Here is a 24,733-nt window from a genome sequence, read left to right as displayed (position 1 = left end):
TTGTTGGGTGCAGTGGGGCAGTTCACTTGAACTACTGCTCAGCCTGCTTGTGTTCATTCTCTCATTGCAGGTAAATCACACCTGGCAATTGTGCAGCGGGTGAATAATGAAGGGGAAGGAGACCCCTTCTATGAAGTGATGGGAATCGTCACGCTTGAGGACGTTATTGAAGAGATAATCAAATCTGAGATTCTGGATGAGACAGACCTCTACAGTGAGTATTTGGAAGCACATAGGTGACTGCTCCCCCAACCCTCAAACAAGCATCTAGAAAGAGGCAAATTTAGTCACAACCAGTTTTAATTTTCTCATTGTGATTTTGTGAATTACTGATCTCGCTGTGTGACAGAAAGTGGAGCTGCTGCTTCTCACAAAGGTCTGAGGCAATGTTCCTGCATCAGAACTATTTGGCTAAAGGGTGGTCTACTAATGGCTTAAGTAATGAAACACTGGGAAAGAGCTGTAGGTGGTCAATGAAGCTATGTCTTCAGACTTTGTTTCAGTGTCATGATTCAGCTCTGAGGCACAGAGGAATTAACAGATAGCTCCTGAGGTTGTACAGAATGTCTTCATCTCACCACAACTAGTTTCTGCACTTCTGTGCTTTCATGATGTGCATCTTGTCAGATATTATAAAATAACCGCTCTGTGTTGCACTTGAGAAGAAATATTGGAATGGAACATCTTATGTAGTGGGAACTCCTCAGTGTGCAGAGCACGGCAAATGTGTGCCTGCATTTTACTGGTCATTGCCATATAAAAATACCAAGATGGCTCAAGAAATCCACAAATGTCACCAGTCTTTGGAACTCGTTGAGACAGGAGGTTCCAGTTTCAGAACTTCCCCCCACCCCATCATGCACTCAACGAATAAAAGATTTGAGGAAAGGGAAGAGGAGTTGCATACACTTGAAATCTTCTAACTGTCTATCTAGAGTCCCAGAAATCATCAGTTTTGTTTTGCTTCCAGGTTCAGGGGAAGAAGAGATGGAGACAGGGCACCATTTGTAGATGAGCAGTGCCATAACTCTGTTTTTGCTATCCTGACTTTCAGCTGACAATCGGAAAAAGGAACGGGCCCCCCACCGGGGTCGGAAACCTCATGACTTCTCCATTTTCCGACTTTCGGATAGTGAGATGAAGGTGAAGATCTCCCCGCAGCTGCTCCTGGCCACCCACCGCTTCATGGCCACAGGTACCCAGCCCTTCCAAAGCACCTTTAATGATGAGGGTCCAGTCCTTGCCTTGGGCCAGTGCTGTCAGCAGCCATGATGCCTGCATACCTCAAGGAGCTATACTCTTCAGCTTTCCCAGCTCAAGATTCGACCTGCTTTATGGTACAGTGGAAATTATTTGAGCTCCCATTTTTTTAATCTGGAGAGAGAAGTTGATGGGTGCAGGGCACAAATCTTGCCATGGCTAGCAGCCTCCCTGATAAAACTAAGCCAAACTTGCACCACCTGAACTGGAGAATTCCCTCTCTCTTCTTGAGTTTCCATGGCACCCTTGGTCAGCATTTTGGGTTGTCGTTGGCAGGTCATAGAAGGTGTAATGCCCCATCTCACTAACCTTGAAATGCTTTCCATTCCCATTATTCCCTTGCAGAGGTTGAGCCCTTCAAGCCCCCATATCTCTCAGAGAAGATCCTGCTGCGACTGCTCAAACACCCAAACGTCATCCAAGAGATGAAGTTTGACCACAAGAACAGGCGAGCCCCTGAACATTACCTCTTCCAGCGCAATCGGCCAGTTGACTACTTCGTGCTCATCCTACAGGTTGGTCAAACATTCCTTGAGAATCCATAGTCCCAGAGGCACGATAGCGCAGCTATAGCATAGCACAGCTACACCCACCCTTGGATCTACAAGGCCTTACTTCCCCAGCTGGATTTTAAAAGTGCTGCAGCCTAGATCAAGGAGTAAGGTGTTGGATTCCAGTTCTTTTGCGCTAAAGTTGACAATGCTCTAAATTTGCTACCGGTGAACCACCTGTAGGAAGTCCTCTTAAACATGGACATAGCAGGATTTATTGGGAGGGGGGGCAGAGCTGAGTTATCTGCAATGCAATTGGTCAGTTAAGTATTTTTATTTATTTACTTGATTGGGGGCAGCTCCCCAGCACCCCCTGGCTACGCCCATGGTCTTACAGTTACGCTGAGTCATCTAGATCAGTATTACACTCTCCAGGGTTTAAAGCAGGAGTCTGTCCCAGCCCTACCTGGAGATGCCATTGGGGGTTGAACCAGAGACCTTCTGTGTCCAAGGCAGATGGCTCTACCACTGAGCCACAGCCCTTCCCCGCACTTTCATCTGCATATTCAGCCTCATCTATAATAGATGGCAAATTTAGTGATGTTTGTAAGGTGGGTAGAAAACCAGCATGCCAGAGCCTCACCAACAGGTAATACTAACCTTTTCTCTCTGTTATAATAATGTTGTTTACAAATCAATATTGGGGGGAAACAAACATCTTGTTAGCTTGAGCTTGGCTTATGGCAGCCAACCACTAGATACCCCAGTATGCTTTTCTCCCTGCCCAAGGCTGGCTTTTATCCTTAACCCCCAACCCTGGAATCATTCTTCCTGTGTCCCTTCTGTTGATGCTTCAGACTCCTATCAGGCAGTCACCCCAAACCTATGAGGTATGGGCTCTCCCAGTTTGTCCAGGGGCCCTCACTTCCAGCTTTTATGTGTCTCCCATTATCCTGTGTTTTTTCCTGCTGATGTCCCAACAGACTTGGCTCATACCTTCTGCTATCTACTTTTATGAAGGAACACCCACACGTATCTGCGTAAACAGCCTTTGTTTTGGTTCAAAGCAGTTTTGCTAAGATGCACTGGCTTTGTTTTTCTTCCTCTCTTTTTTTTAATGAATGGCCAAAGATTGTGAGGACAAGGGTTGAGTTGCCTTTCCGTTGTTTTATGCTTCTTCAGGGGAAGGTGGAGGTGGAAGTGGGGAAGGAAGGCCTGCGTTTTGAGAATGGAGCCTTCACGTACTACGGAGTCCCAGCTATCATGGCTGTTGTCTGCTCAGGTAAAAATCCAGAGCCGGCCACAGAATGAGTTGAGGGAAGCCCCAAGGAAGGGGCTTTTGCTGATGGCAGCGTTTGGCTTTTCACAGAAATGCAGAGTTAGCAAATTGTAGTAGGGCAGAAAGCGAACAAAGGAAGAGGGAATGCAAAGGTCTGAAAGTAGAGCAAAAGTAATGGAGAGGGCTTGGTAACTGTGCTAAACAAGCCTGGGGCCCAGCCATAGTCCTCCCAGCCTATCTATCTGGCCTGTTAGGATTCTTCCCCAGATAGCACCCTCCTTGAGGGTTTCTGCTTGGCTGCAGTACTTCCTTGAACTCTGATAATGCCTCTTGCTTCCCCAGATGGAGGATAGAGGGAGGTGGAGGAATGTATGCAGAAACTAGCCTACTGTACAAGGGTGAAATTTAGGTTCATTGCTCTGCCCACTGCTGAAAGGCAGTTCCCCCACTCCTGCCCAACTTGGCAGCCTTTCATTTCTGGCCCTTGCCCTGAGCTTTCTGGAGCTGCTAAGCCCACACCGTTGAAGGCTTTTCTCCATAAGGCCTAAACGCTTTTTCCAAGTACAATGTTTTGACTTCAGGTACTCATGTACTCTAATTCTGTGTTGCCCTTTAATTCTGTGCTGCAGCCACCTGAGCATGTACAGTTTGAACAGCCTTGCCAGAGGGAAATGGTCAGTGGTGAAATGGAAGTCACTGAGCTTCCTGTCCACATGGTTGGCAGCAATCTATATGGCTTCTCATGCAGATGTGGAAGAACAAGCCCGCCCCCCAATAACATTTTTGGAACTGCAGTATGAGAAACATTAATGGAAAGTCAGAAGGAGCAGTGTCTGTGAGAGGGGTGCTCTCTTATCCCTGTAAGCTGGCAGACTTTGTGAGATACATTAAAAGCATCGCTGTAGCAGGGGCTGCCAATCTGTGGCCAGTCCAGGCAGGCTGCAGCTGGTATGACCACCCTGGCTTTCCATTGTTGGGATGCGTCCAAGGAAACGGGGGCAATTTGCAGGCCCCCAGCTGGCTCCAGCCGGTAGCCGGGCGATCTCCAGTCCTTGGCACAGCATAAATCAGCGACCTGCAGCTTCAGAACTCTTCAGAAGCTGGAGCATGCTCTAATCAGCAGAGTAATTAACTCTTCGCAACAGAAAGGCGGACAGAGGCATATGTAAAGCATATTTACAAGCAGTTTATTCAGCATAGATCAAGACAAAGAAAACATGTCTGCTCTCCTTCATATCCAAGAGCAGGAGGCACTAAGCAAAAGCTATACACAAAAGTTCCCAGCAGGCTGTGCTGGAATGTAAACAGACATGTGACATACAACAATCCACATATCTGTTCCTCTTAGGTGAAACGGAACATCGATATCCTAACACTCAGAGAAAGGGTCTCTTCCCTGTACTTTGTAGGGCTGGTACTACAAAGCTCTGACTTGAGACTCACCTTCCATCTGCCTCCTGTATTTTCAGATAACGACGTGCGCAAAATGAGCAGCCTGGCCGGGTCGTCTTTCTTGTGTACGTATTTTCTCCCTGACCTAATCTTTTGCTGATGTGGATAATGTGGAGCGGGACTGCTCAGGCAGGACATCCCCTGAAACACCCAGTCTGGATAGAAGACTGGACTTCCTACCACACCTCCCTCTCACATCCCCTGCCCCTTGTCACCATCCCCCTTCCCAGCCCAGAATAGGCAGTCCTTGTTTTCCCAAGCTGCACCCAGAGACTCTGCTGGCCATTATTTACTAGGGTCCTAACCTCAGCCGCATCCAGCTCTTCATCCCACCTTCCTATCTCTTCATTCTCTTCCTCTGCCTCTACAGCCAATCAAGAGGCAACGAAGTGGAGGAGCCCTAAGCCTCTCCTGCCCACATCGCTCCTGTTCTGGGTTCAGAAAAAGCTGGAGCTGGTCCTGCACATACTTAAGATGTGTGGTAACTTGATCAAGTATGCATGCATTGTGTGTGCATAACAAATATCCCTGATCACATGCAGAACACCCACCTTCCCCCTCAAGACAGTAATGCTCCATGCAAATAAGGAAAATCTGTAGGAATAATAGTTATGGCCCCTAACCTTGGGTCCATAATATCTTTTGAATGCCCAGAAACAATCCATACCATAATGTATAATTTGGTGCCGCCCAGTGGTGATTGGTGGAGTTGCATCATGGTTCTACAACAAATGCTCATGACGTACCGGTATTTATTAAAACCTCTTTTTCCACTTGTCCCATAATTTCAAATCATGGGTCCAAGAGGGTTGTTGCTTCTTCTTTTTCTGGTCCCACCAGCTTTACCCAAAATTGGAACAAATGTCAATCTGCAGATTCAGCAAACAAACAAAACCCCTCTAGCACCTATGATTTGAACTTGCAGAGCAAACAGGAGTGTGGCTGGGCCCTAATTATGATGTTAGGTGAGGCATTATGTCTGTGAAATAATGTGGTAGCATACAGAGTGAAATCTCTTTTCAGGGTCCTTGTTCTTGATATACTCCCCACCCCGCCCAGTCTGGAGAGGGTTCTCCATAATATAACCCTACAATACTACGGATACCTAGGCCCTGATCTAGATCTGGCAGTTTGCCTGCCAGACCTTCCTACCTGTTCACTTTATAAATAGCTGCAGGAAAGACAGCTCCACTCTATATCTGTGAGCAGCTTGCAACTTTCCGAGCTGTAATACTGTCGTCTGTCCAGCCTAGTTCTTTTCTGTTCCTTCTAAACCCTTTCCCTTGCTCCTTCCCCTGCCCCCTGGTTTTTGTCTCCTGATTCTGGCCCCCCATCTAGTGCCTGTGTCCGTGTCTCGTACCTTCGCCTTCAGCAGAGGGGAATCTCTGGCTGGCTCCCCAGGTAACTGTATACATAGCACCCAGCAAGAGTTCCCATGCTGCTGCCTGCTGATCCTTTTTTCCAGCCATGCACATTAGAGTATGGAAGAATACACACTACACTATCCTGCAACCTCATGATTCTGTGCTTAAATGCGAGCCCTTCCTCTAATTCCACATATCGGCATATACTCTGCATGCATGCAAAAATGAACACTCTTCATATTTTTGCATGTGCTGTGCTTCTCCACAACTGTTACCTATTTGCCTGTGCTGAGTGGTGATCTACATCAAAGGCTGCACATAAACACCAGGGATAGCCCATTTCCCATAATTTATCATACACATAGAGGAGCTGCAAACAATAAATATTGCATACAAATATGCATGTGTGCATATACAGAATATGTTCATACAGATCCATATACAAATGTGTGCATATGCAGAAATGTGTTGTATATGTTTCTAGAGATTCCAAGGAATACGCTCAATTGGCCAGTTCCAAAATTAGGGTCTAGGGACATACCTCCTTACTTGATGGGTTGTGTTCTCACTATTGCAGCTGAGCTGTGCATGCTTTCACGTTTTGACAATAGAATTTCAAAAAATGTGCATGGTGCCCAAATTAAGAGGGACCTTCGTACATGGGGGAAATGAGCTAAGAAAGTGCCAGTCAAAGAAGAGGGGGAAAGCATGGATTGCATGTGAAAATGGTAAACATGCATTTCCTGTGTAAATCTTACACAAGCAGCAGTTAAAATATTAGGAAATCGGGATTGCAGGGAGCTGTTATAGGGAAATTTTGTGGAAGCAGAAAGGTGTCTTTTTTTAAGTCACTGTTAGAGACATTTCTGCATCTGATGATGTAGACTCTAGTCTCTGAAAGCTCTTGCCATAAATACTCATTAAGGGCCACAAATCTCTTCTTACTGGAGCAGGTATCCTACAAGGTGTTTGATGTGCTATGGCTTGCAAGAAAGGGAAGGGAAGGGAAAGGAAAGGAAATCAAAGAGACAAGAAAGTTTAGGATCAAGGGAATTAGAAAAGTGGAGAACTTGACATGAAATGTTGCAAGATAAAATGGTCAAAAGACAGGGTGGGGTAATGCTGCAGAAAACACGAAGCTAAAAATATGAATCTTAGCTAGTGGAGAGAATGAAAGAATATAGTGTTAACCAGCTTTGTCAGTAATAAAACAGGAAAGTGTGGTGTTGGCAGTGTTGTAGAGGAAAATGATAGTAACAAAGGATATTGAAGTAAACTCCAATGCTATAGGTGCTGTGTTAATAGGTTTTAGGCTGGTGCTCTTCATAGGCAGGAGAAACACAATCTTAAATAGGGTGTAGGCATTGCTTTTTTTCACCTCTCAGGTGGGTTCCATTACCATTCATAAACAAGGGAGAAGTTCATGGTGAGCTCTCCTCCCTGTACTGCACAGGGAAGTCTGAGGAGTGAGTGGAAGAGGAGAGAGGATGCTTGCTTTTCAACTTTCAGAAACCTCCCTCCTTAATACATTGTAATAAGTTGTTCAGTTTGGCAGCTGATCACCAATGCCTAAACCAGCCCCTTAAGCACCATAAAGCAGTATGGAGGGAAGGTTTCATCATGGAGTAGGAAAAGGTCTCCTCTGAACAGTACTAGCAGGTTCCTGTTCCAGGCTGACTGGAGCCCTGGTTAAAGTCACTTCTCTTAGCATGTGGGGATCACACACCTCAACATGTTGATGGGTGCATGCTAAAACAGGCAGAACTTCCACTGAGGTGCCCGAATTTCTACCAGGAGAAGAAATTAAGCAGATCAACAACCCACTTCTTGTTCTCAGAACTGCTCAATGCTGCCCAAACTGCTGTAGACAAAGGTGCCACTCAAATCTGCAAAGTGTTGTGTTTATGTTATCTATAAAAACCATCCATTCAGTGACTCGGTAGGAAGCAACACTGTTACATGCTCTCAGGCTCATTTGGAAAACCTGAGCCATTTCTGTTCCTTGTCAAGCAAGAGAGCGCCAGCAGTTTCTCCAGTTTTTACTTCAATCTCTTCTTGCTCTATTCCCCATCAAGCCTGCTTATTTTTGAAGCAGGCAGAGCTACAGTGGTGACCTGAATCCACATCATGTGAATAATCCCTCAAATTTTCCTCTTGCTAATATCCTCTCTGCATAGTCTTGCAGCAAATCAGCTTGAGAAGCATGGTGTGGGCTTGCGTGCTGTTGGCTTTTTTGAAAGAGCAGATGTTGGTCTAAAGCAGAAGTGGGTGGGGGCAAAATCCTTCAGTAAGCAAGCTGCTCTCTCCAACCCTGCTGCCTGTTGTATTTATTAACTGCCATGTCCCATCCCAGCTCAGCATTCTTTCTCCTTGAGCAAGTCTGTGACATTAACCCCAGAAGCTACCCTGGTCAGGCCAGCCCTATCGTTAGGCAAAGTGAGGCAGTTACTTTGGGTAGCAGAATGGAGTGGAGAGCTGTTCCTCCTAAGTTGCCCAGCCATTCCCATCTGCATGTACTTCATGAAGCCTGCTGCTTCAGGGCCAATAGAGGACCCTGATCACATCACCACGGTTTGAAGATTCAGCTGTCAGCCTAGTTGACAGCTGTATGGAAACAGAGAGGGTACGTTTTGTCCTCCACCAGCAAAATCTTTTGGGCTGAGACTACCCTGGATTTCATGGCTGGAGGTGATTGTGGCCAAATTTACATGACAGACTGGAGGAGGGACTTGAGAAATGCTTCCCTGAGAGCCTGCACATTAGCCATTGCCTCTTTGCTGTGAGGGATAATAGTTTTGCTCACTGCTTCCTCTTTGTCTCTAGTGAACCAGTCGCCATCCCGTTGCAGTGGATTAAACCGCTCGGGCGAGTCCCCCATCCGAGAGCGCAATGACTATGGAGGCAGCAGTACCCAGCTCTACAGCAGCAGCAACAATATCTACACGCCAGATTACTCCGTGCACATCCTCTGTGATGTGCAGTTTGTCAAGGTATCTGCTGGGCTGGGCAACTGGAGCAAGTGCAGACTCCTTGCCGCTTCTTTGGGCATTTTGTGGTACAAGGCTATCCTGTATGTGAAAGCTGTTCATCAGTTGAACAGTCAAGTAGCACCGACAGCGTGCAGAACAGAGAGCTGATGCCTGGTGAGATTTCAGTCTTGAATTAGGTGGACGGAAATGAAAAGGCAGAGCAATAACAACAACAACAACAACAATAATTTATTCCACCCATCTGGGCAGCTTCCAGCAAAATATTAAAATACAATAATTCATCAAATATTAAAAGGTTCCCTAAACAAGGCTGATAAGGGATGCAGGTGGCATTGTGTTAAACCACAGAGCCTAGGACTTTCCGATCAGAAGGTCGGCAGTTCGAATCCCCGCGACGGCATGAGCTCCCGTTGCTCGGTCCCTGCTCCTGCCAACCTAGCAGTTCGAAAGCATGTCAAAGTGCAAGTAGATAAATAGGTACCGCTCCAGCGAGGAGGTAAACGGCGTTTCCGTGCGCTGCTCTGGTTTGCCGACGACTGGACCTAATGGTCAGGGGTCCCCTTACCTTTAAACAAGGCTGATAAAGGTTTGATAAAGAAACAAAGATGGAAGGGAAAGGGTTGACGAATAGCACATCACACAGAACCTGCAAGGCTCTGGGCTTCTGTAGACCCATTTGTTTTGAGGCAGGTTCGGGCATCCTTGTAATCCTTTGGTTGCCGAGACACAGCTGTCTTTCCCTGAGGATGGATGCTGCTGGACCAGACCAAAGATCTGCCTAGTCCCAACACCCCGTTTCCTACCAGGTGCCAATGGGAAAGCCACTAACAGGGCATGAAGGTGGCACAGTTTTAAAGATAGCGAAGGCGGAGATGTTGCAGTGAAATGGAAGAACTTCCAGTAGTTGAGTTGCAAAGGGATGTGGACGTGGGTTGTAGCAGAAGATGTAAGGTGGATTTTGGAGATGATGAACAAAAACGAGTCATCTGAATATGGGTCGCTCTCTCCCATGCCCAGATCACACGGCAGCAGTACCAGAATGCGCTGGCTGCCAGCCACATGGATAGCTCACCCCAGACCCCTGACATGGAGGTTTTCAATGATGCCGATTCCACAAAGGCACCCACCGTCAGAGGCACTCCACAGACCCCCAAGGACGACCCTGCCATCCTCCTGCACGAGAGAAGTAGGTACAGCTTGAGGCATGTTCTGACCTTGCGATGGTGTACAGTAATGAACACCGTGGTGGATCACATTCACTGCCAATTTTGACAAATTTTGCATGTGTAAATTGCTTGTGCGCCCATCCTGGAGCAAAGGCTCAATGTGAATTAAAACCAGGTCAAATGGGAGAAAGCTACATTAACTGATAGCAGCCCATCTTTGACTTTATCCCTGGTCATCCTTCACTGAATTGTTGCCACCAAGTACCCCACACTTAAAATGTACACATGTCCTGACACACTTGCTGTGGTGGTTTCTCCTTCTGAACCCTGCAGTTAGCCACTCAGACCTGCATCTTAAGAGCCCAACGGACTCCGTGTTCCTGCACATGGAGGGAATCCCTCACATCCAGGAGGAGGTGGCAGGCTGCCTAGAGACCGGCACGCAGCAGAGTAAGTATGTTGGGAGCACGGTGGCATTTAGGTGGGCCAGGAACAGGGAGAGAAGCGTGTTGTACCTTATCTTGGATATTGTTGCCTTACAGAAAACGAGGGCTGCCTTTTCAGGCTGGAACCTGAAACTTCAAACAGAGAAATGGAGATGAGCATATCCCCAAGTGGCCCAGAGGAGCCCCTGGGCAAGAAGTTACTCCGGACCCTAAGTAAGTCACATCGAAGACCCTGGAGGGGGGGCAGTTGATGCAGCTGTGCAGTTATGACCACTTGCGTGTAGACCTGCTCACTGGGGAGGGATGAGGGGGCACAGCTCCTAGGGAGGAAGCTACCCAGAGGCTGTAGATTCACCAGCCCCCAATCTGCTTGAAATTCCCTGAGCCTGTGAAGTCGCGCCCGATGTGTTAGGCCCGAAGGGTCTTGTACCCTCCCTTTAACTTTGCCATTTAAAGCTGGGCGTGGGTCTGCAACAGTGTACTCCTTGACATTGCAGGTGGGAGGAGGAGAAAACCGTCAGCAGATAGCGAAAAGAGTGCAGATGATAATTCCAACTTCACACCTCTCATCACATGAGTGGCAACATGGCCTTGCCCCGCCCACAGGTGAGTGGCATGTGTTGCTGTGTTCTTGGCACTGCTGGTCTCTCATGAAGCTATGTACATCAGCTGTGAGCTAGGCGCACACGAGTCTCTGCATGTGTGTGTGTGTGCGCGCGCACACACACAAATACCATTCTGTTAACTTCTTGGTATATGGGATTTTTCTATTTCTTCAGTGGTCCTTCACCCGTTCGCTGTGCAATCCCAGTACTGAAGCTCTATTGTGCGGTGGTGTGTGTTTTTTTAAATAGCATATCTCATTTCATGAATGTGTACTTTGGTGGAGTTTTAAAGTTTTTTAGAAGTACGTTTTAAAGAAGTATGTTTTAAAGAAGCGTTTTAAAGAAGTGTGTTAATTGTGCAGTTCTGTGCTGTGGAAAACCACTGTTAGTGTTCATCCGGTTCCATGTATTCTTGAGAGGGAGAAATTGGCTTTCTGATAGTATCACATTAAGAATAAGTGGACCAAGCACAAAATGTGTTTCCCCAACCCCTAAAGGGGAATTGTCTTGTTCATGGCTCCAGATATCTGAAAGAGGAGTTACTATATTTTAATGGTTATATTTTATATGAGCACCCTTTATCACTGGTCAGCCTTCTCCCTGCTGTGCTATATAGCTCAGGTAGCTGCCAGCTCCAGAACTGAGTCCTTTAAAGCAGGAGTTCCCAAAGTGTGGTCTGCGAGTTTCAATAAGGTAGTCCACAACATCTGTAGATTGTGGTTGAAGATGGGAGACGGCATATCTATCACGTTAAATATTCCTATTGCTTTTGATTGATTTTTCATTGCTGCTTTTACTGTTTATATTGAATTTTATTGTGTACGTTCTGAAACCGTAAAAAAGCAGTGAAAATGCAGTTTTAAATTGTACATCATCTAACATATCATATTACACTTGCTGCAACAAGTAGAAAAACCAGATTTTTCAAGACCCTTAGCAATTTTGTAGTGGTCTGTGGGGTAAATAAGTTTGGGAACCTGTTTTTGTTTTATGGGAGGCACTCAGTTCTGGAGGTCGTGAAGGCATTCCCTCCCCCTTCCCTTCCATATGAGCTGTCAGGTTTTTGAGCAAGTGAATAATTCCCCCCTTTCCTCCATTACTTTTCTGCCCCATCCCCAGTTCACACATGAACATTCCATGTCTTGAGGTGCTCTCATTAAAAGGTGATTTGGGGATGATTAGCCTTCACCCTTCTTTACCGCTTTAGAAATTTCCTTTCTCCAATCTCTCCTTTTTAGGTTCAGCTACAATCAGGGATGCGGGTGGCGCTGTGGGTTAAACCACAGAGCCTAGGACTTGCCGATCAGAAGGTCGGTGGTTCGAATCCCCGTGACGGTGTGAGCTCCCGTTGCTCCATCCCAGCTCCTGCCAACCTAGCAGTTCAAAAGCACGTCAAAGTGCAAGTAGATAAATAGGTACCACTCCGGCGGGAAGGTAAACGGCGTTTCCGTGCGCTGCTCTGGTTCGCCAGAAGCAGCTTAGTCATGCTGGCCACATGACCCGGAAACTGTATGCCGGCTCCCTCGGCCAATAAAGTGAGATGAGCGCCGCAACCCCAGAGTTGGTCATGACTGGACCTAATGGTCAGGGGTCCCTTTACCTTTTTTACCATCAGCATTCTGCAAGCTCATGGGTTCCTGCCAGGTCGTTCTTGGGTGATGGTTTTTAATGTCCTTCCCATTCACCAGCTTTTATAGTTCTACAGACCTTTATATCATTCTCAAGAACCTGTAAACCGCCATGTTGTTTTTGGAGTGGCCATGTTTTCCTTCAAAACCAACAGGCGCTTGAGAGGAATGTGCTTAGGGCACACTTGGCTCTGTGCACAATGGCCTTCTGCTTTTTTCCAAGTGCTGTGTGTAGGGGGCCTGGCCCTGAATTATCACATAAATACAGGGGGCTGCACAAAACAATGTGGCAGGGGCAAAGAGGTTCCCTGCATCTAGTTTACTGTGCTGAAAAGCTGTTGTTTTTCCTCCTCTCTCAGGTCTGCAGCATGACAGCCGACTGTGACAAGATCCATGTGTGCGTGATGGCACCTGCTTCTCTGTCTCACATCAACTATCCCCTACCTCCAGGGCTTGTGGTTCAGATGGCAGCCCTTTGAGCTTGAGAGGTGGTGCCAAAACACGGAGAAAGCTGAGCAAGGAAGGCCCAGCAAAAGAGGTGGAAACGAGAAGGCGACCGCGAAGTGGTGGTGCGTGTGGCTCCCTGTGGGTCGTCCTAGCAGGGCAACGTCCTCACCATCTCAAATCTTACTTTCATGGGGTAATGCCCAGAGGGAGGGGGTGCCACACGGTCAATCCCCCTTCCTGCTGGAAGTGCCCACCCTTCCTTATGCATGGTCCAGCACAGGGGGCCCCAGTGCATGTTTGTGCAGCCAACAGCATCGTACCATCTGCTCCCTCTTGTATTCATGTCTGTCTGGTCATTATCCCAGATCTGTTGTTCCAGACCCGTTGCTGTTTGTAACCAGCACCAGCTAGCTTTGGGCTGGCAGTCCAAAGGGCAGGTCAGCGCACTGCTCACCTGTCACCTGTGCACACTGAGCAATCTTGTCCTCCAGGTTCAGAGAAAAAAAAAGTTTTGACATCAAGCGTCTGTCAGGGAGAAATAAAATGTTCTTGTTTTACATTAAATCAACCCCTTTCACGTGTAGCTTTTGAGTATGTCTCTGAGAAAGGGGCAAACGTACATTAAAGGTTCTGGTGTGAGGGGGCACCAAAAGCCCTGGTCTTAACATTCCTAATGTTTAGTGATCAAGCTAGAGACCTGAGTCTAGCAGGAGCCATTTTCAAGCAGGTTTTGTAAGTGCAGTATTTAACTGGCGAAGAAGTGTGGCTGGCACCACACAGGTTTGGAACGATTTGCCTATTTTTCCCTGTGTCCAGGCATCTGGGGTGACAATTCCCTAGCTCCTCCTTATAGCCTTTTGTTTCCAAGTGAGAAGTGGCTTTTCATGCCAACTCCAGGTCTCGGGCAAAAGCATGGAAAACAGGCCTGCACTGCCTTTGCTGTAGCCAGGAAAGCATTGCTTCATTCTCTTAAATAACTGCCCTACTTCTCCTTGTTTATCATAATCCCAAGGGACACCCTGTCTTCCTCTAAAGCTTGTACACTATCTGTTAAATTTCTGCTCTGAAAAATACCAGAGTTTCCTTTGCTTTATCTCTAGGTCAATACATTAAAATGCTCAGTTCCATTAACTCCTTGCAAGGCAACACTTTGACTGCAACAGGGATTGGCAACCTCAATCCCAGGGGCCAGTTGTGTCTTTGGGACTCTCCCCAGGTCACACCCTGTCCTCAGCCATATCTCTTACCAGCCCTGCTTTGTACCCTCCTTCAGTGCCTTTTGCCTAGCTGAAATGTGTTCCTCAACTCTGATAATACCTATTGCTTGCTTAGAGGGTGTGTATGTGTAAGTAGCCTATTGCAGCAGTTAAAAGGGAGCAGCCTGCTTGCTGCAGGATTCACCTTAGCTACTCTGCTTGCTTTTACCTCCGACTCTGCCCACCACTGACATGTGCCACCCATCCCCACTATTGCCCAGAAGGGAATGCTGCTCTCAGGCAGGAAAAGGCTTTTCACCCCTAGAGTGCAGGTAAATTCTCATCCTACATCATTTCATACTCAATTTGGTTAATGCCAACTTTTGCAGTCAAGGTACCAAGATGTTCTGCTCTCCTCTAGTTTTCTCAAGCTGGAATATGTCCTTTATTGTAGCTATTATTTTGTAGGAGTGTAGAATTATAGAGTTGGAAGGGACCACAGGGGCCATCTAGTCCAACCCCCTGCAATACAGGAATCTTTTGCCCAAGGTGAGACTCAAACCCAGTTCTGGTATAGAGTGGGGCTAACTTGGCAGACAAGGAGAAAAGTGTGGCTTTGGTAGGAACAGAGGGATTATTGCAGCCATACAAAGATGGAAAAGCAAATATGATCATTACGTTGTTCCCACTGAAAAAGAGCCGCTGAAATATTTTCCGATGTAGAAGGATCAAATTTAGGAACTTTTGTAACAATGGGCAAAATAGTGTGCTCCTCTAGAGCAGCAGAGAGCTACACACACACACACACACACACACACACACACACACACTCCATGTCTGAAGGCTCAAAGCCTGCCTCTTCACTCAGTTTTGCTGAAGCAAAGGCAGCAGCGGCACCAGCTCTCTTTGCAGATCATCCCATGCCTCAGTTTGTATGGCAGAAAGAAGCTTGAGGTGCTGTAGACAAGGATCAGGAGTTTGTGGACTCTGAGCATCACCTTCACCCACTACGTCAGCAGTAACATCACCTTTCCCTTCTAACAAACTACACTCCTGATAGTCCATTCATCAAGGTTTCCAGGCAGAGTATCTAGTTTCAGAGCTACCACAAGAGACTCACCTCTTAATCTGACAACTGGAGAGACTGAGGCAGGGAAAGGTCATTTCAGGTCAAGTGGAGGGTAAGAATAGGTGCCTGGATACAGTAATGGGTTGTTCCAATGGAGGTCGAGGATCAAATACAGTTTTCTACACAACAAACAGCTCTGTTCCTTTCTCCACAGCAGCCCCAAGTTGGCCAAAAGACAGGTATGGCATGAAGAGATGTTTTATTGGTTGTACAGACAGAAAAGGTGGTTCTTAAGATTACAATCTTTGCTTGTGCAAGGCTGGAAACCAGGGAAGCAGCACCAGCCTCGCTCCCTGAAGTAACCCGCGCAGCTCATACGAGGAGACCAGTCGTTTTTGGTACATATCCCACAATGCCCAACCCTTCTACTGGAGCAGGCATAGGCCCGAGAGGATTGGTTACATAAAGTGCAAACGGAGATGCAGACAAGGCCATGTGCTTGGATTCCAGAGTTAGGTGCTGTTAATACCAAGTGGACCCCAAGAAGGAAAATTCCCACTGCCACCTGCTCACACACACAAAGCGAGGGCCATTTAAAAGACAGGAAGAAGCTATGCAGACAAAAGTGCTGTTCTCAATCCATATTGAGCAAAGAGGTATGGGAGATTAGCTCCGTTGGTGGAGCAGACAAACTACGTGTTACAGTATGGAGGGATTCAGTTTTTCTTGTTTCATAGGGCCAAACTAGATGTTACATGCAGTTGTGTGTTTCTTTCTTCCACTGTTTTGGGTTTTTCAAAAACTTAGGGATGCTTGGGGGGGGGGGAGCAGCTTAACCCTTTCTCACTCCACAGCCACTTTTCTACTCCATTCTCTCTTGCCAAAGGAAGAAATGGGCACTCTGTTCTCCCACACTGAGGCAGTGGGGAGGGGGCTGGTAGCAGCTTCAGAGAGTGGTAGAATTTTAACCAGAAAAGTGGCAAGAGGCAATAGGTGTTCTATTTCTTTGCCTAAAACTCCCACTTTCCAAAGGCTGCTGTTGGTTTTAAAACAACCCAAAACGTAGGGGGAAAGTTACATGCAACCGATTTACTGGATCGTGGTGACGGCCTCGTGGATGGAGCTGGCAACGTAATCCAGGTTCTTCGTGGTCAGGCCACACATGTTTATGCGGCCGCTGGCCATCAGGTAGATGTGTTTCTCCTTGATCATGAATTGTACTTGCTTAGCTGGAGAAAGAGCAAAAGGAAAAATGGTGTCAGGCATCTCATCAGGTACCCAGAGCAGCCTTTACTAAGGTTTGCCGGCTGCAGCCAAGGTCATAGCAGGAAACGATGCTGGTAAGCAACCAAAAAGTGGATGCAATGTGAAGAGATCCTGTGAACTGATTGATAAAGGAAATGCACAGGTAGATCTCTTCATAGTGGAGAGCTGTGTAAAGATGGTTGCTTGGACTTGCTGTGGAGGGCAAGGAGGTACTATTGAAGCCAGAACCATTTTTGTAAGATCACCACAAGCAAAGTCAGGAAAGCTGCTTCATTCCGTGTACCACACCCCCTCCTTCCTGCCCAGGCTCTTCCGATGTATCTCTACACTGCCCATAGCTGTACTCACGATTGAGGCCAGTGAAGCTAAACATGCCGATCTGCTCCGTGATGTGATTCCAGGTGCCCGGTGTCTGCAGCTTCTCAAGACGAGACCTGAGCTCTGCCCGCATCAGCAAGACTCGATCTGCCATGGTCTTCACATTCCCTTTCCTGTCGCAAGGGGAAAGCATTAGTTCAGTCCAGCACCAGTTTTTTTAAAATGGCTGGAATAGGGAAGTGCTGGGCAGTAAACGGGGCCCATGATCATGGCAGGGATCAACTTAACCCCTCCACTTCTTGCTGTTCCTTAGGTAAAGGGGACCCCTGACCATTAGGTCCAGTCGTGGCCGACGGGTTGCGGTGCTCATCTCACTTTACTGGCCGAGGGAGCAGGCGTACAGCTTCTGGGTCATGTGGCCAGCATGACTAAGCCGCTTCTGGCGAACCAGAGCAGCACACGGAAACGCTGTTTACCTTCCCGCCGGAGCGGTACCTATTTATCTACTTGCACTTTGACGTGCTTTTGAACTGCTAGGTTGGCAGGAGCAGGGACCGAGCAACGGGAGCTCACCCCATCGAGGGGATTCGAACCGCCAACCTTCTGATCGGCAAGTCCTAGGCTCTGTGGTTTAATCCACAGTGCCACCCACATCCCCTTCTGTTCCTTACCACTCATCAAAAAGCTCTGGAGTCGTGAGTGTCGTAGCCACAATACGTGCGCCCTGCGAGGGGGGGTTTGACCAGGTGGTGCGGACAATCTTCTCCATCTGAGACAAGGTGCGCTGCACGTTGTCGGCATCCTTCGCAACAACAGTCAGGTTCCCCACACGCTCATCTGAGGGAAAAGAAAGGAAAGTCAAGCCATAAGCCTTAGGCCCGGTGCAACAGCCCACAGGGCAAAAGGAAATTCTTACTACCCTTTATTTGAATCTCTACTTAGTTATATCCCACCTTGTAGTTCTCAAACCCCCCCCCCCCAAAAAAAAAACTAGATTCCCATAGTGGCATGAAACAGCAAAACCATACAATGCAACAATTGTTCTTTTACAGGCCAAAATAAAAAAGCAGCTTAACATTAGAGCAGAACAAAATCCGAGAAGCAGGGAAGTTAAAAGAATATACGCACTGTACAGGCCAAAGTTTTTGGAGAAGGACTGAGCACAGAAGAGTTCGAAGCCTTCAGAAACGAAGTAGCGGACAGCCCAGGCATCTTTGTCCAGGGAACCCGAGGCAAAGCCTTGGTAGGCAGAGTCAAAGAAGGGGAACAGGAACCGGCGCTGCAAGGAATGAATAATTAAGGGGAGAAGATTGGTCTTTGGCACTTACTTCAGGGCATCCTCAACTGCCATCCCTGAAAGCACATGGCTGCCAAAAACCGGGCCTCTCAGTGATGGAACTCTCTCTCCCCAGAGAGGTTTCCTCAGCACCTACTTTATTGCCCTTTTGGTGCTTCTCAAGCTTTTCATTTTTGCATTTACATTTTAATTGTTTTCTTCTTTTTCTAACCTGCCCTGGGAACAGGATTAAAGTGAGGTATTAAAACACTTAACAGAGGAAACCAAAACCACTGGTTCCACACACTCCTTCACTCAACAGTATGGAACCTAGTGTATTTGCGGCTATAAAGAAACCTATTTAAATTTATTTTAAAAATTAAAAGTTGTTTTCTGGCGGTGTCTACTGGTTAGGGTGTCAGTAGGTCTGGCGAGATATATAGATATAAATCCCCTCTCAGCTGCAGAGCTTACTGGGCGGCCTTGAATCAATCACTGTCTCTCGGCATCCCCAATCTCATAAGGTGGTTGTAAAATTAAAACTGGTGGTGGGGAAACTATGTACCATTTAGCTGAGCTTCCTGGTAGGAGAGCAGGATAAAATGTAACAGTACTAATAAATTAATTCAAAAACGCCCAGAAATATGGCTTTGGGCACAGACTCTGGGAGTACCTTGTTGCAGAATTGCTAATACCTTCATAACGGCAGCAATTTGTTTCCATTGCTCCTGTGTGGGGTCTGTGCCAGTTGGGTTATGAGCACAAGCATGGATGACGAAGATGGAGAATTCTGGAGCTTTCTAGGTAGAGAGAGAGAGAATAAAACCCAGTCTATTATTATTATTATTATTATTTATTTGTATGCTGCCCATCTGTCTGGGTGGCCCCAGCCACTCTGGGTGGCTCCCAGCAGAATAGCAAAAACACGATAAAACATCAAACATTAAAAATTACCCTAAACATCAAGTGGCACTAGCCATTCATGTTTGAGACTCACTGATGGGACTGTATAATAAAGAGCTGGGTAGAAGATGCTGCTTTGCAGATGAACACAGAATTGTAGAATTGGAAGGGACAAGGGTCATCTAGTTCAACCCTCTCCAATGCAGGACTCTTTAGCCCAACGTGGGGCTCAAACCCACGACCCTGAGATTAAGAGTCTCATGCTCTACCGACTGACCTACTCTATATACATGCATTATGGATAAGACTTAGGAGCTATACAGGTTTCAATCAGATAGTGAAGAATTGTTGAAGATATTATATGTCTATAAAGTTCTGATATTCTATGTATATAAAATAGACACTAACAAGACAAGGCACCCTCACATAGAACACTGCCACCTACAATGACACACATACACTTTTACAAGACTAGCATGGGCTGTGATTCAAAGAACTCCACACACACCATGCTTTCCAAGCTCTCCAGATTTCCCCTTCCAGCTGCAGCTCTATAAAGGACCCCCTGTTTGGAATGACTGTTCAGGAGGCATGAACAGATGTGGTAGGGAAAACATCAGATCCACACAGGGAGATCCCCCCACAGCTCTCTGAATCCCACTGAGTGAGAAGATGGGATTTCTGCATGGTGCTGTCTTGCAGTCAAGAGACACAGACCATTCTAGCAAACGTCTGGCTAGCCAGATGTTAAATCCAATATTACAATAGGCTAGAAATGTTGCTCCCGTAGAACAGCTACACAGTCCCTATTCAGATTTCCTTCTAGGTTATGTTACACCCAATTCGTAAGGACATCTGGCTCACCTCCAAGTCCTCCAGGAATCCCTGGATGTCCAGACCCCTGTTTGCAGCATCCCAGTAGCGATAGGTTCGGATGTCCTTGAACCCAGCATCCGTGAAAACAGAGTTGTGGTTCTCTGCGGGGAGAAGAAGAGAAGCATTCATCATTCAGCCAAAGCTCAAGCTGCTCAGGATTAGAAGGGATTCTTTAAAAAATGCCCCAGATCTATTTCTTAAGAATTGCCCACCAGGGCTAGGAAAAGTATCTCACCTATCCTGTCCTTCACCCTATAAATTGTAGCCTCCACATCTGCTCCCCCTTCCTACCTTGAGAGAGAGAGAGAGAAATACTGTGTTTCTAGATCTGTGTTTGACTTTTTACCTTCATGCAAGGGGCAGGGGAGCTGCATTTTAGAAGCCACCTCAGGTCCTCCCTAATCCACTTGCACATGACTCAGGCCTAGTCTGCAATGTGAGCCGAGGGGGCAGAAAACAGACTAGCAGGCTTCAAGCAGCACTGTATTTCTGTCAAAACTGCTTGGTGCCTCCCCCTTCCCCGTTCCTCCCCCTCCTTCTTTGGTGCCCTGTGTGCTTTCTTCTCTTTCTGTATTGTGTGTATTAGTTTAGTCATGGTTATAATTATTTAGCCAATTCTTCCAAACCAAAGAAGTAAGGGGGGGGAGAGAGAGAGAGAGTTGGGCTTTCCCTACTACCATAAGAGAAGTGCTGAATATTTTGATTCTATGTGTGTGTATCAATAAACACCCTCATTTTAAGGCCTATGTGAGTTCCTGGGTAAATCTACTAAGATGTGCTATTGCAACTGTCTAAAGCTTCACAAAACTCCTAGAACATGTATGTGTAACACATGTCTACCGAGGAGGCTTGCAAACAATGGGGAGCCCAGCCTTCCCTCTCTCTCTCTACCCCAAACCATGCCAAAAGTGCCAGCCAGGCCTTGGCACTCACCCCAGGAAGGAGAAGAGATGTAGACAGGGGTTGCGGTGTTATTGGTTCCATTGTACCAGCGTCTCAAGAACTCTGCTCCAATACGGAGAGCCCCTGTGCCCCCCAAGGACTGGACACCCCCCACCTGGAACAATGAGAAAGCAATAATTAGAAGGCAGGTGCTCTTTTCAGCAAGATGCCTGGGCATCCTATAAGCAAGAATCCAGTTTCCTATAATAGCTTCATTGAACTATACTGAGATCCTTACCTGTCCCCAAATTCCTCTGTTCCAATCAAATCCCAGTTTCTACATATGTGTGTGTGAGCGAGTGAGTGAGTGAGAGTGAGAGAAAGAGATTATATGCCCCAGTGCCAACCTATTCCCACCCTATCTCTTCCATGCCATCAAGCTCTTCTGTGTTCAATAAGGCTTAACTTGCACGGATGAAGTTCGTAATAGGAGTTTCCTCTTCAGGCTCACCCTGTTCTCCTTGATGGCTGGGCTGTCGTCTCCTAGGGCAATTCGTGAGGAATTGGAACGAAATTCTGGCAGGCCCAGGATGGGCAGGTACTCGTGGTTCAAGCTGAGGTCCTTGTTAATCATCTGCTCCACTTTCCGAACCACTGGCAGGACCCATGGCTGCCCCTCATCTGTGCGATAGGCTGCAAGGTGGAAGGGGAAGGAATTGTTCTAGATACAGACACACATCTCTTAGCCTAACCCTACCTCTCAGGGTTGTTGAGAAGATGGAAGGGGTCTGGGAGAGACATGTGCCGTGCCTTGAGTTTCTCAGAGGAGAGGTATGGTACAAAATAAAAGGATGGACCAAAAAGGCTTACTGCAGAGAGCTCGTTCTCTCCCTTACTCCTTCCAGTCTCGCCTGCCAATTTTCACTTTATCCTTTTGCAAAGGAATACCTATCTCACACAAGAGGTCTCCAATGCAGCACCATTCCCACAACCCCTTTGCTTACATATTCAAATCCAAGCACTTTATTCCAATTGAAAAGACTATCAAATATGACAGTTTGGTCACTGCATCTAGCAAGTTTGGAGGCTCAGGAACGTCGAGAGCTTAATGGGATCTTCAGGCCAAGAACATGGAAAGTATGCCTGAAGGCAGCAAAAGGGCTAGCATGGCCCATTAAAGAGAGTAGACTTCAAATCCTGAGCATGAGCTGCAGAGCACAGGTAAGAGACCCCACAAACAACAACCGACAAGTATTCCAGAGGATACTAGCAAAGAGGGAACTGGCAAGCTGGCTTCTAATTAGTTTGCTGAGGGTCAAGCTTTGAGCTATTCACCTGCAGAAGGTGCAGGGATTTGGGGGCAAAGGGGAACGAGGCAACCATAGATTTTACAACTTGGGAGCAAAGGGTAATGCTTTAGAAACTGCAGGACTGGCAGCTAACTAAACACTACACTCAGCCTGGTCTCTGCTGCTTAAGGGCAGAGTCCCTTTTCCAGTTCCTGCAAGGCCGGGCCCGGCTTTAACTTGCTCAAGGTCGTGTGGTTCACCCAAGCAGAACATGGGCACCAGCCCAGATCTCCTGACAGCTGTAGCCCCGTCATAAGAACATCAGGTGCCAAAAGTCTAGGCAGCATCACAGCCCCCTACCTGAGGGAAGCCAATCAGTAGCGACTGTAGAAAGTACTGGGGACGTTTGACTATAAACCAGGGTACATAGCTTCATTAGCAATATTGCTTCAACATTTCCAGTATTGGTAGAAGTCCCCCATTTAGGCACTGATCCTTGTAATACACAGCCCCTTTGCTAGTAGCTCTACCTCTTTCTGAATGGCTCTCTCAGATTGAAGTATCAACAGCAGAACAGTGCCCATATCCATATGGGTCTTTAACACCTATCAAAAGCATCAATTTTGGCACCATCCTTCTGTATTCTGCAGATCTGCTGTGATCAACCATAGAACCCCATGTTAATATTTATAAATGGTACAGCCAAAGATCTGCAGGTGAGATGAAGTACAAATACAATTTCTGTAAACTGAACTTGGCTGTGAGAAATTACATGCCATAAAGTATAAACAGTATTTTAGGATACAGAGCATTCTTCTGTCTGCCTGCAGATAGAAGCGTACAAATCTTCCATTTAGGCAAAACAGATGATATGTGCAGAATCCTATAACCACAACCCAATCATTATATGTATTTTCCTGCTGAACTTTCTCAGATGTTCCTTCATGAATCCAATGGCAAAGGCATGAGAATAAGAAAGGGTGCAAATTGCAAGAGACCCACCAGTGTGATTATCTTTAGGGGTGCTGCCAGACAACCTGATTTATCTGGATTTGGTTGCAGGGAGATTAGAAGAGAAGATTAGTTGACACTATATCAAAAGCCAGTGTTATTCTGCACTTTCCAGTGCTTTCCTCCAGCACACTCCTTATCGCAAACAATCTAATATTTTGGGGAAGCATGTCTGTGGCACAAAACCTCCCAATCAAACTATAAATGTGCAATCTCAATTTGCCAATATGTGATCAAATCTTTCTTGAAAATAGTGATAGTCTAGAAGCACCTTGGATTTCAACTGTGTGCAAGGCAGATCAGGGATCATTGAGTGTTAGCCATTTTTTATCTACAGAATTGGAAAGTATTCTGATGCGTATTTTTCCCTGCTAAGCCTGAAAGCCATCAAGAGAAGTAAAGGATTTTTCCAGAGGTTGCACAGATGGTCCCAAGTAGTTCAGATCATCAATGTAATTAAAATTGTAAACACACCACAATGCATGTTCCACTGAAAGCATAAGGGCTTTTTCAGTAATGGTCCCTTCCACTAGTACTCTTACCATTTGATGGCCAATGCTGTTTTATGGTTGCTATGCACTTAATCATTGCAGTTTTGTGCTGCTGCTAATATTGTTGCGATGTTATACTGCTTTACAATTTTGCATGTTTTTAAATTGTTGAGTGTCACATAGAGACCATTTGGTATTAGGCAAGGAACAAAACGAATCGAACAACAACGATCAGCAGGAGCTAGATTCTCTAGAGTCTAGACTTTATGCAGGATATTGAAAGTATAGGAAATATGTCTGAATCAGCTGATTGTGAAACATTCATACAAATAACAAATTGTTTTCATGCCTGCCCCCAATTGTTGGATTCTTGCATCCTTGTCAGATTCCCATCGATTTCTTTTCAGACAGAGCTCTTCTGTGCCTCTTTGACAGATGGGTGGTACGCAGAAATTCAACAAGTGCAAAGGTTCCCTGGCACGGAGCTGCCATTCTAGAGAGGCCATCACCTGACGGATTTCTGTCTGTCTCACAGCTGCTCAAAGGCTCAGGAGGACCCCTCTTAAAAAGGACATGTCGGTGATGGGCACCCTGCGTGCAGAGAATGACAGCGCCCGCCTCCCCAAGGCTCCCTGGGATCAGATTTAGGTCCTTGACCCCCTCCCCCTCCAAGTTCAACCACCCGTTTCCGCCCAGGAGCCGCATCCACGCGCGCCTCCCTCCTCCCGCCCTGCTCTCTTACCTCCCACTCCCAGGTTGACCTTGCGCGGGTCCCCATCGGCGCGGAAATCCGCCGTGAGCTGGAACACAGCCACGGGCGGGGCCTGCGGGACGCTGGTGAACACGGATTTCCCTCCGGGAGACATTGCGGGACAATATCAAAGCTGGAACCCCCCGAATGCCGCTGCCTGGAGGAGACGGAGAGTGTCACCTTCACCGCAGACGGAGGCAGAGAGAGAGAGAGATGGGGAGAGCGAATCCCCGCTCCCCAATAGCAGGGAGGCGCGCCCTCCCGCCAATCGGAGAGC

The 24,733-nt window shown here is 46.9% G+C and overlaps 2 protein-coding genes across 3 annotated transcripts in view; one reads left to right on the top strand and one right to left on the bottom strand.

The window, feature by feature from the left end:
• Nucleotides 1-15,806, top strand: part of CNNM1 (cyclin and CBS domain divalent metal cation transport mediator 1) — a 20,896-nt gene extending 5,090 nt beyond the window's left edge. Inside the window, exons 2-13 of one of the 2 annotated variants that reach the window (XM_083615211.1) lie at nucleotides 71-214; nucleotides 1,055-1,195; nucleotides 1,606-1,775; nucleotides 2,934-3,033; nucleotides 4,500-4,547; nucleotides 5,821-5,883; nucleotides 8,670-8,836; nucleotides 9,854-10,022; nucleotides 10,336-10,452; nucleotides 10,545-10,661; nucleotides 10,946-11,054; nucleotides 13,041-15,806. In XM_083615211.1, coding sequence (XP_083471337.1) covers nucleotides 71-214; nucleotides 1,055-1,195; nucleotides 1,606-1,775; nucleotides 2,934-3,033; nucleotides 4,500-4,547; nucleotides 5,821-5,883; nucleotides 8,670-8,836; nucleotides 9,854-10,022; nucleotides 10,336-10,452; nucleotides 10,545-10,661; nucleotides 10,946-11,025 — 1,316 coding nt within the window. In that variant the 3' untranslated portion in view covers nucleotides 11,026-11,054; nucleotides 13,041-15,806. The remainder of the gene's footprint in view (nucleotides 1-70; nucleotides 215-1,054; nucleotides 1,196-1,605; nucleotides 1,776-2,933; nucleotides 3,034-4,499; nucleotides 4,548-5,820; nucleotides 5,884-8,669; nucleotides 8,837-9,853; nucleotides 10,023-10,335; nucleotides 10,453-10,544; nucleotides 10,662-10,945; nucleotides 11,055-13,040) is intronic. The other variant, XM_083615212.1, reaches the window with a different exon arrangement.
• Nucleotides 15,636-24,733, bottom strand: GOT1 (glutamic-oxaloacetic transaminase 1). The gene is made up of 9 exons (XM_083615256.1): nucleotides 24,448-24,733; nucleotides 21,426-21,607; nucleotides 20,966-21,089; nucleotides 20,021-20,133; nucleotides 18,949-19,053; nucleotides 18,106-18,256; nucleotides 17,649-17,814; nucleotides 17,008-17,150; nucleotides 15,636-16,622 (listed from the first exon to the last, which is right to left on the bottom strand). The coding sequence occupies exons 1-9, from the start codon at nucleotides 24,569-24,571 to the stop codon at nucleotides 16,483-16,485; spliced, it is 1,248 nt and encodes a 415-aa protein (XP_083471382.1). The 5' UTR covers nucleotides 24,572-24,733; the 3' UTR covers nucleotides 15,636-16,482.

This window comes from Podarcis filfolensis (genome assembly GCF_964270895.1).
Source record: "Podarcis filfolensis genome assembly, chromosome: 5".
In the NCBI taxonomy this organism is placed as follows: Eukaryota; Metazoa; Chordata; class Lepidosauria; order Squamata; family Lacertidae; genus Podarcis; species Podarcis filfolensis.
Note: the sequence above shows the minus strand (reverse complement) of the source record. Positions and strands in the feature narration are given on the sequence as shown.